We start from the raw sequence: 12146 nt of genomic DNA, 5'->3' as shown, positions 1-12146 counted from the left end.
ATCGTTAAGATTGGAGACAAATTAAGAATGGAGACAGATATACTCCTAAATGCTACCTTTTTTCAGACAGAACATAATGATTTTAGCAAAGTCTGAAGCAGTGGAGAAAACACAAATGAGCAGTACATGAATTCCATGGAAAATATCATCAATAAGCTTACAAAAATTATTTTTATCTTCATTAATAATATGCATATTTCTCACTGATCATAGCAAGCTACAATGGTCATAATGACTTTAATAGGCCATCACTAAAAAAAATCTATTAGAACTTTCACAGCCAAAAATAATATGATTTTCAGCACCTGTGATCTATTAATTAAAAAATGCACACTGCTCTTTGTTATCAGTACTGTATGAAAAAATAGCGATTTCAGTAAAAAATTAGTCAAAGAAAAGCTGAAATGTTTTAAAGCACTTAAAATTACAGTTTTTTTTTTTCTGAAATGCTTTCACAAATGGGTTCCTTACGAATATTTTTTAATGGATTTTTAGTTAAAGAAATGGTTGTAATTTATAACCTGTTCTATTCTATGTTTTAATTTTTTAAATTTTATTCTTCAAATTCTACTGTTTTCTCAATATGGACTCATGCTAGCTGATTTCATAGCTGACAATATTTCAGGTGTGTATGTATTAATGCAGGCATTCCAGTGATGATGACTTCAGAAACTCATCACAAGAGATGAAATTGCCACAAATAATTCTCATAAGTACAGTCTCTGTCATTAGTTAGCTCAAATTAGAAGTCAAAACAGATATTGGAAGGTAGCTGGAAATCAACTTTGGAAAAGATCATTTTGCTGCTTAAGCCTGCCTGACCAGTTTATACAAAAATAAATCTTGGCATCCACATTGCTAATTTTGTGGCTTACATGTTACCTGTGAGACATGGGTCTGATTAAACTTTAAATGCAAATAAGAATTGTTATTTAATACATTATTAATGAATTGAGGGTAATTCTCAAGTTTATGACTTAAGGATCAGTGGAAATTGGTTCCATGGTCAGTTTGAGAAATTATAGGAATATAGCTTGCACTGAGGGTACCGATAGCTTACTATTAGTCACGGTCTTCCTGCAGCCATGGCCTGTGACAGCACTAATGACACTCATTTTGTAGCATGACCATGAATTAGAATACCTTTACGAGTGCATGAAATATCAGATATTGGAAAGGAGATTTTCTAGCAATTTAAACTACAAAAAAACATTATTGGACCTCTGAGTTTGCTAAAAGACATTACAACACAAGAAACTGGGGCTGTTTAGTCTGGAGAAGAGGAGGCTCGGGGGAACCTCACTGCTCTCTACAACTACCTGGAAGAAGGTTTTATTGAGATGGGGGCCTGTCTCTCCTGCAATGTCTCTAGTGAAAGGATGAGAGGAAATGGCCCTAAATTGTGTAAGGGGAGGTTCAGATCAGATATTAATAGATAAGAAAAAATCACTGATAGAGTGGTTAGACACTGGAAAATACCATCTCTGGAAGAGTTAGAGAGGTGTCTAGATGGGTCACTTGGGGAGATGGTTCAGGGGTGGTTGTGGTGATGCTGGCTTGTCTGTTGGACTTTCCAGATGATCTGGAAAGCCTCTTTCAACCTTGATGATTTTGGGGTTCTTTAAAACAAATAAAGAAAAAAGTAGAAAAGCAACAATTTGAGAACTGATTTTAAGAGAGATTTTAAGAGTTGATTTTTATTTTGACAGCAGATGTCCAGAACCCAGCTTCACTTTATCTGTAATGTTGTCAAAATGGCAGCAGATACACAATTCATAGGTTCTTAAGCCTTAATGAACGTACTGAACCCTAAATTTATGCTTTCATTTATTGATTCCTTTAAAAGTATATTTGACAGAAAAAAAGCATTTTCCTATAATTAAAAAGGAGAAAAAAAATTTAGAATGATCTTTCCATAAGGTTTTTAGATCATTTTTTCAAGAGTAAATTGAAAACAAGGGACCTAAAGACATTGCTTTAGAAAAATAAAGCACAGATATAGCTGAATAATGCATTGCTCTTTGGTTTTACTTCGAAGGATTTGAAGGCCTGAACTGTGAAATCAACTTTGATGAGTGCACTTATGGCTTCTGTAAAAGCAATTCAACTTGTTTAGACCTGGTGGCAGACTACAGCTGTGCTTGTCCTCCAGGATTCACTGGTAAGATTTCTTTTAACTTGGAAAAGAAGTTAAATAGCTAAACTACTAATTTTATTTTCTGAAATTAACTGCACTTTGTTCAGTGTTCTAGCATTAATAAAAATAAAATCAACTCAGGGTTCTATGCGATTGATAATCTGTTTTAATTTCCCTCCTAATATGATAAAAATGAAAGTAGTCTGTGTATGGAAAGCAAAACTGTATTTTGCATAGATGAAAAAAATTGTTCAAAAACACCCTGCTTAAGAAACATAGGTGAGCAGGTAGCTGGTGCTATTTTTCTCAGATTTTATCACAGCCATACTTGATTGAGATTGTAACAACACAATTTTAGAAAGATTACACTTTGTTCTCTTTAACAAAGGTGCCATCAGATCCTTATGATAAATTCTTGTAAGTTGCCCAATTATTTGCATGTCTAACAGGTTTAAGAAAATAGCTCTTGCATCGTGGAGAGTCTTCAAGGCTCTATTTTCTGCCAGAACCAGCTAACAGGATCATGGGGAGATCAATAAAACTGCCTCCAAAATATGCCATCAAAATAACTTTGTCAGGCACTGAACATTGACTTTCAGCTGATGATTTTAGAGACACAAATGGAGCAGCATTAGTCATAAGCAGTAATAGAAAAACAAGCAGTGGCAGTCTAAGAAATCATACACAATTAGTGGATCTTGTAATAAAAAGCCAAACAGGTTTGTCCAGAGAGCTCAAAATGTGTGGGGACCAGTGGAGAGGAAAGGAAAAAAAAATGGAAGAGATCTATTACGGGAAATGAAAAGTTAAAGAAGCAAGTAGAACAGTGAAGGATGAGGAGGAAAAATTAAGTTAGTTGTAAATAGAGCATTTCAGGTCAGTAGTAACACCAGTGACGTTCACTTTTGAAATTCTTCAATCATATTTTGTCAATGGTTAAAAGTAGGAAGACAGGATATAAGGAATCTAAGACAATATACAGACATTTAGAATCTGTGAAAATAATAGTAGTTGCAATTGCCAATGACATCTGAGTTTTCATGGAAATGTATTCTTATATTATTCAGCATTACAAACCTGAGATATGATATATTTCCTGTAAGATCTTATTCTCCTTTTTACTTTGGTAACTGGCTTTGCTGTCATGAGTTTGCATAGTATGTCTATTTTGCATCAATTTTGAAAATAACAGAGCTGATTGCAAAGTATTTGTTACTATAGATAGAAGAAGCATAATTCAAAAATTTTAAAATAAGAAGCTTTTAAAACTTTATCTTGTACTGCTAGAATCAAAATGGATAACAGTCAGTTTGAACTGGGTAAAATACAGCAACACTATTTTGGGATGTGATGGAGTCCACTTATAGAACCAGAACTACAAATTAACATGTGTGTGTCACTAAGGAAGCCTGGGACAGAGTATGTGCTCCTTAGTAGGAACTCTTTGTCCTATATTCTGGATATATATGCATCATACTGATGCAAAGAGTTTGCCAGTAACATCATTGTACATTCCAAGATAAGAAGGATTCAGGATCTGTCAACAATAAAAAAGTTACAAATGAGTTATAAGTAGATTTTAATGGATACCTTGAGGCCTATATTGAAGTCATAAAAGTTCACATGACTGCATAGTAGACTAATATGAAAAAAGCCCAATTTTCTCTTACATTTCCTGTGTGAGATACTTTCCATCAAGAATGTGCTTTTGATCTCACTTCGTATTGGCTTTTTTATGAGACAGGACATCTACCACAAGAAAAAAGTAAGCCAGCCTACTGACTGGAATTAGGAGTAGGGATGAGGATCCTCCTGATTACGCTGAATATTTTTGTCTGTGCTCATGCCTTTTGTACAATTAATTCACAGTCATTGTGGATCTCATTAGGTCTGCTCTCACCAAGCCTTCCAAAAAAAAAAACTGCTTCAGCCTCTCTACAAAGAGTCTGTCATGGAAAACATTGGATATTTGGGCTTCTATCTTCTACAAAAGGCAAACAATGGCAAAAGAGTGTTCCACCTTCTTCTGAGTTTTAAGATTTATATAAATGGTATGCAAAAATATTGCTATAGTAACAGTGATACACTCAAAAGCTATTTGAGGGCTAAACGAAACATAGTGTGTGTATATATGAAATTTTCATCCACTTCATATTTAAGCAATGTAGTAATTGCATAATTAATGCAGAAAAGCACCATAAACAGAGCAGTTAGCTGATAACAGTTAGCTCTGGTGAAAGCACATGTTAAAAAGTTAATCAACAGATCTTCTAACATCCTGTCAATCACACTTTGTAGTCTTCTGATGAGACTTGATCAAGGAAGTAACATATGAAAAAGTCCACTAAATGTATAAGACTGATTTTTACCTTTTATTTTCTTTTAAACACACTTTTGTTTTCCTATCATATTAAAAGCAATTTCAGAAAAAGTTTACATTTAGCATCTTAGCTGGCCAGGTACAAAATTATCTTAGGCCTGCCAGTTTGCTTATTTTCCTGTTTACTATCTGTGTGAGGTGACATCAATTCTGATTGTGGTCATATGTTTCGTGCACTAAAGCTGTGATGGAAAGGCAGCTTCCTCCTTGGACAGGAGGTCCTCCTTGAATGGCCTTGGATGGATCCTCCTTGAACCAGGCTGTGGTGCTCTACAGGTGGTGGATCTTTGTCCTTCCCTGAGAACAGAGCTGGGAAGAGGCAGTTTCACATGTACAACAGGGAGCAGGGCTGGATGGTGGAAGCAACTCTCTCCTGCTGAGGAAAGCCAGCATGACAGGAATACCCAAAACATCTGAGAGGGTCTTGAGAAACAGGGAGCCCTCTTGCAGCTTCAACTGCCAGCTGAATTGTTTGTTGCTGAAAGGGTGAGCACTAGATTTCTGGCAGCCTTTGGAACTTGATGCACAGAATTTCCTTTACTCTGTCGAAGACAACCAGCTCCTGAGAAAGACAAGGAAAATACTTTCTCTATAATAAAAGCTTTCTCTCAAGTGCCCTTCCATGGTAATCTGCATACTTAGGATTACAGTAATTATCCATAGTAAAGAGCTAATGGACAAATAGACAGCAAAACTGCTACCTTCTTCCTTTACAGTATTTTATTTGGTTTTGCTAGTTAGAGGGGTTTTGAGAACATCTGGAAGTTGAGATAGGTAAAGGCAGTCCAAGTCTGTTAAACTGGCCAGCCTCGAAAAATAGAAAACATCTTGCTCAACACATCCAAACTTGAAGATAGGTGAAGTAGGGAATTTTATTATTGAACAGTGGGACACCTTTAGTCCATTAGGCAGTAAGACACCTCGAATTAAAACATCAATAGGAGGGTGCTGAATTCATCAATGATAGAGAAGGAGGAGGCAGTTCTATAAGGTGCGATTACTGACCATTTTCATTATTTGAGGGGATTTTCTCTCGTAATATAAGTAATTGGAACTAAAGAACTCTGTAATTCAGTGGTTTTGGATAAGAAAGCATGGGAATTTAATATTAATAAATGATGGGATTATATTATTCCATAGTAAATCTTTTTCCTTTTTTAAATGTTGGAATAGATGAATTTATTTATTTATTTATTTATTAGTTGAAAGTATTTCAAAGCTGTTCATGTATATGGATGAGCCCTGTGCAAGTAAGTGACTCCAGTGAATACTGGGTAGAAAAAAACTTGATTTTAAAGTGATTTTTACTTCATCACATAGCACTGAATTTTGTAGTTGTAGTTTATATACATGAGATTCTTAATCTGACTTCCTCACTTATATCAAGGTCCATATGAATCCTCTATGTGCAAAATGATCCTTCCTCTAAGTTTTGCCCATGTCTCATTAATGTTTACCATTATAAAGAGACAGTATCAATCAACAGTCAGAATCTACCATCAGTCACATATTGACTTAAATTTACACACGAGACTAAATAAATATGCAAGCCTTTTAATATACTTTCTGAAGATCAAGTCTACATAGTTTCCTCTGTCATGTCTCATACTATTGGGCTTTAGGAATTCTGTAATAGATATAGTGGCTAAGCAAGTGGGCACTGAAACACCGAACATTTGAAAACCAAAATTATAGGAAGATGAGCAAGGTCTTGCAGCTTGGCTCAAGCCATCACAAGCCATAAGATAATATTTTTCTCTTTCAAAAATCTTTCCTGTGTATTCTTTTCCTGTGTTATTCTAAATTTTGAAAAGGTGGTCTATTTTTGACACATTTTGCTTGACATAGCTGCTTGTAGTTACTATCAGGACACCTGCACAGTACAAAATTATTGCGTCACTATGTCCTGTTTTTCTTGGTAATCATGAAAAGTACTTTCCCAAACAATTCAAAGGAAAAAACTGGCCTGAGAGATCTACCTCTACCCAAAAGGAGGTTCTAGCAGGGTGAGGATTGGCCTGTTCTCCCAGACAGCTGGTGACAGAGAAGAGGACACAGCTGTACCTGGGGAGGTTCAGGTTGAACCTTGGGAAGAATTTCTTACTGGAAAGGGTTGTCAAGCATTGGAATGGGCTGACAAGGAAGTGGTGGATTCAAGAACAATGGAGTTGTCCAAGAAATTCCTGGGCATGGCCCTTAGGTGCTATGGTTTAAGTTGACATGATGGCGATTGGTCGAAGGCTAGACTTGATGATCTTGGAGATCTATTCCAACCTAATTGATTCTGTGACCTATGGATGCTCACTCATCCTTAGAGTCAGCCACAGAAACTCAGTTTAGCTTGCATCTCGTACATCAGACAATTGTTCCACATCAATCAGCCCTTATGGCCACCACAGAAGCAGCTCTTTTCTGTGCTCACAGAAAGCCAGGTCACAGAAGCCAGGTCTTTTCTGTGATGTCCCCTAATGACCGAGTTCATTTAAACAACATGCCTCTGTCTGAGCTCTAGTCAAAGCACCAAGGTTTTTCAAACCAAAACAAAACCTGCAAGCTGACGGCTAGAGAGAGGGTTCCCCAAGCTCGTGGCCAGCAGAGCTCTGACTCATAGCAGGCCATGGAGGAGTGAAGGGCTGACTCCCTTTCCCCTGCTCAGCTGGAGCAATGCAGGTGGGCTGCTGGTTGCCACAAACACTGTAAATGGCAGGCTGTTGAGGGCAGGCTTCCCACAGTGGGGTGTGCAAATTTAATGTGCTAGAAAATAAACAGCATTTATGTATACATGGAAATGTATTCACTATGTACTTCTGAGTTATTAGAGAATATTTATTGTCATGTCATGTGAAAGTGTACCTGCTTTCCTTGGAGGGCATTCAGGTTAGAGCATTTGGGAAAAAATGCACTCAGTAGAGTGCAGAAAAATCTGTTTAAGTTTCATCATGCTGCAAATTACATTACATAAAAATTTTGATAAAATAATACATAAAATTTAATGAATTGCATGAAAGAAAAGCAAATCAATTGGTTTTTCCCAGTAATTTAAAATATAAGCAAAGTGGCTCAATTTTTTTATGTGAGAAATCAAATGGCATATTTTGCCAATAATATTCCATCTGCAAATACTAAGCACGATTGGTTTAAATTAGAGGGTGAATAATAATTGTTGGAACCACCTGACAAAAGATAAGGTAATTCTTCAATCAAAACGTTAATTAGCTTGTATGGAATTTATCTTTGCTCTTCCGAAGTAGTTATGAGATTATTTTTGTATTCCAGTTTATCCCTATTATTTCAGGTATAGTGGTAGGTTTATTTAGTAGTGATTCCAACTGTCATGCATAGCATAATGTATGTAGAATATCTATATAATTTCTGGGCATGACTATGTACTTAATTACTTTTAGATAAATTGGAAAACAATAATTTTATATTAATAGGCTTGATTTTCAATTTTAAAAATGTCAGTTGCTAGGAGTCTCTTATCAAATAAAAAAAGGAAAAACAATCATGTCTAGAAAAGCTCATACAGTGATTAAAACACTCAGAGAAGACACTGGAACATGTGGCTGAAATTTTTAGTCTTCCTGAATTACTGTGGAAAATCAACCTAATTTTTCCTTAACTCCATATTTTTTCTATGTTAATGCCATTGATGACACGAAACAATGAACAGTAATATGCCAGCAGAGTGAGGACTGCTTTTACTTTTTACATCTGAGTGCACCTGAAAAATAACATATGGATATCAAGACACAATTTCAATCAAAATTTTTGTTATAACTGCCTCAAGAATCCTGTTAGGACTTAATTTTCTGTAGTGACCTGAGCAACGAGCGAATAAACCCTGACATAAAAAAAAAAAATCAACCTCCAAGAAACCTCCCTAATGCACATTTTTCATCGCTTACAGATATTTCGTTAATTAATTTGTGAAACAGAAGTGGCATCCTAGATAAGAATGATTATATTTAGAATGCGCTTAGTTTTTTTTTCTAGTATAGGGTTCCTCTTCTGAAAAAAATCCACCTAATCATTGATGTTGGAAAAAGTCTGTTGTTCAACACTGCCTCTGCATTACCGACTAGCCTAATACTGGAGGTTTTGATACTAAATTCTATTTACCAGTATATACTGCATTGCCGTTTTAGACAATGAAACAATTGTTTTTTTGACATCCTTTTCTTTGATAGAGCCATAATATAAAAAGGTATGACTATCAGTTTTAGTATGACCACAGTAAATAGGAGTCTTATTTGGTGCCATCTTTAGTAACTTGCTGACTTCTTTTTGTTCTTTACTCTTTGGCTTTCTTCTTTGTCATGTTTTTTTTTTTTTTTTGTTTGTTTGTTTGTTTTTCTTTTTTTCTTTTTTTTTTTTTTTTTTTCTGTGGCTGCCCCATCCTTAGCAGTGTTCAGGATCAGTTTGGATGGGGCATTATGCCACTTGGTCTTATGGAAAGTGTCCCTGCCCATGACAGAGGGTTGTCACTAGATAATCTGTAAGATCATTTCCAAACCAAAACATCACATGATTCGATGAATCCAACATCAGCCTGGTCACTAGACAAGTCCTGAGGCCCTTGCTCTTATCTTGATACCTGACCAGTGGCTAGAAATGGCAGTGCCACGTGCACTGGGCCTCAGGGCTGCAGTGGTGATAGTAGTGATAGTAGGAAGACTGCATCACAGCTTGACTCTCTTCACTTAGGTAGTGAGTTGACCGCAAACTACTGAGGAGCCTTGAGGCAGGAGGGGAAATGTGATAAATGCAGAAAGATGTTTTTTAAAGCTGTTTACACAACTTTCATAAAAAAGATTTTTTTTCCCCTTGGCACATTGGTAGCCAGGCAAGAAATGGAATAGCATTGGCTATTTGCTCTAGTAACAATAAAGCAACACCTTGCACTTAGGTATCCTAGTAACCTCCAAAACCTCCAATTACAGGACATACACATTTCACATGATGACAGTGATGTTCCAGAGCCTGGGTGCCTCAGGGTGGGCTATTACTATCACAGAAATATACCTGTCTCACTAAATTGTTGTGATGTTTTCCCAGGAAAGACAAAGAGGGCTACAGGATGAGTGTATTTATTCTGCAAGTCTTCTAACAATCCATGGATTGCTGTTTGTATGCTCTATATTAGGTCTGTGTACCAGAAGGAAGTTAATGTAAGCCATTAACCACCTTGTACTGAACCTAATTACTCTAGTTTTGATTAAAGCACACAATGAATCCAAAACCATTCAATCCTGATTTGAATGCATGAAAAGAAGCCAGAATTTCACTGGCATTTTTTTCTACTAGTAATCACCATCAGGTTTAGAAGTTTATATTAAATATTTTATTTAAATTTTTGTCTTCAACTTTGATATATTGCATCTCATTACCTTTTCTACACAAAATGAAAAAGCTCTTGCTACTCAAGTATTTTCTCTTTGTAAAGATACTTGCACACTGTAATCAAGTCACTTTTTGGTTTTGTTTCTTCTAAATGAAACAGATGGAGCTCTTTAAGCCTTTGCCAACAGCATGCTTTCTTCAGTTGTTGAATAAATTGTGTAGCTTTCCTTGCATCCTTCCTACTTATTTTTAAATACGGAACATTCTAATCAATGTTTTATGCAGAGGTATTTTACACATCAATGTTTGCTTTTTGTTTTATTTAAATACGTCTGAGATTTTTTTTCTCACAGCACTGCAATAGTGCGCATATGCTGAGGTCTTCAGCAGTCCTTTTCAAATTGCTTTAGTTGTTTCCCCACATACAGCTCAGCTACAGTTCAGTAGCTATAATCTGCATGGGTTTTCTGTGCTTGTATCTGAAAACTACAAGTGACAAGAAGTGACCTGGAGTACATTGAAAAATGTACCGTTTAGCTAAACAAAAGTTATCACAAGATATCACTTGGTGCCCTAGGCTTGGTCCCCTGTGGAAAGGAGATGTAGGAAAGGAAGTGAGAGTGGAAATGAGGTATCTGTTTTCTCATAAGAAAGATTTGAGGGGTGAACTCAGATTGAATGTGCCAAAAGCTGTACTGCTTTCTTTGGAAGGGTAGGCCTTAGTATCTGTCCCTCTAATTTCAACCATGTGCATTTATGGTGCGCAGGAAGAATGTGGTTGTCTCTTCCTGCTAGTGTTAACACTTTTATACTGCTTCTCTTGTCTGCTGCAAGCCTAGGCTCACCTTTCTTTTATACCACTAATGTAGAAACGTGTTTTGATGGAGAAATAGAGCCACAGATATTTGGATAGAAGCACTAGGTTCCAAAATCAGAGTGTAGTTATCACACACCACGTAACTTAAGACCTTTACCATAAGGCAAAGCAAGTTACCAGACAATCAAACTCATTACACAAATGCAAGTGTTTGGACCGCCTTCAGTGTAATAAACAGAATTTATACCCTGCAAATTATATAATCACAACACTAGAACACAATACTAACTATAACCTGTTTCATTCTTATCCAAGCAAAAAACGTATAATATACTATGTTGCTTTCTCACCTCTGTATCTTCATCTTAAAGAAATCCAACGATTCCTGATTTTCTTGGGGGGAATCTTCCCAGTGTGATGTTATACTAACCATTACAAGGATGTCCTTATTGTCTAATATTTCACTGCAGTTTAAATGCATTACTTCTCACCCTGTCTTCTGTGAAGCCAGCAAACTGATGAAATTTGTGGGAGTACTTTCTTATTTTATGATTGCCATCACATTTCTATTCAAATTTTACTTATTTAGGCTTTACAGGCCGTTTCATTTTGTTCATCCTAAAAGGTCATGCTTTTGAGCTGTTTGTCATTCCTAACATGCTCATATGGACTCTCATTTCATCCACAATTTTCTTGAATGCACCTCACTGCATGATGCAAAGAACTCCAAAAGCAGTTTTACTCCAGTAAATCTTCTAACTAGACTTTTTGGTTTTTATATATCCCAGCAAATTATTTGTTTTAAAACAAAATTCTGGCATTTGTTCCTACTTGTGATTTCCTGTATCATATCTTCTCTTCTGATCGGATTACATTTTTTATATCAAACTCTATCTTCAATTGGTTGAAATACATGAAGACTTCTAATCCTGTTCTTCAATGTACCTTTTTATGTTGACATCAGTAAGCTTACTGTACTGCCTACCATCTAGGTTGTTGAAAAAAATTTAGTGGAATTGAATGGGCAGTAGATTTCTTTCAAAACTTGTGCAATTCATTCATCCAGTCTGGTAGCAAAACCACTGATAACTAATACACGAATATGGCTTTCCATAACATTTTACTCATTTGATAATATGCTCTTATTTTTCACATGTTCACAGAGAAAATTATTCAGTTTTGAATACAAGGGAATAGTTCATCAGACCAGCATATCTGACTAACTCATCTGACAATTCTACAGCTTTTCTTCTGTATTCAGCACTGAAGTTTTGTCCTTTAGTCATAAGTACTAATTATGATAATGAACTGCTTTACAGCTGGTCTTTTTACTGATGATTGAGGCAGAAGAAGCATTGAACAATTTTGTATGACTTCCATTATCAGTAGCCCTCCATCTTCACTGGATGGCAAACTGCATTTCTCCTTCTTTGATATGAAGTACATACAGCACAATTTCTTGTTACCCT

The 12146-nt window shown here is 36.0% G+C and overlaps 1 protein-coding gene across 1 annotated transcript in view; it reads left to right on the top strand.

Moving 5' to 3' along the window:
- Positions 1 to 12146, top strand: part of EYS (eyes shut homolog) — an 809794-nt gene that overhangs the window by 270517 nt on the left and 527131 nt on the right. The window contains exon 14 of the mRNA XM_068183727.1: positions 2039 to 2161. Within this exon, the coding sequence (XP_068039828.1) occupies positions 2039 to 2161 (123 nt within the window). The remainder of the gene's footprint in view (positions 1 to 2038; positions 2162 to 12146) is intronic.

The sequence above is a fragment of the Anomalospiza imberbis genome, chromosome 3, assembly GCF_031753505.1.
Source record: "Anomalospiza imberbis isolate Cuckoo-Finch-1a 21T00152 chromosome 3, ASM3175350v1, whole genome shotgun sequence".
Lineage (NCBI taxonomy): Eukaryota > Metazoa > Chordata > Aves > Passeriformes > Viduidae > Anomalospiza > Anomalospiza imberbis.
This window is presented reverse-complemented; position numbering and strand designations above follow the sequence as displayed.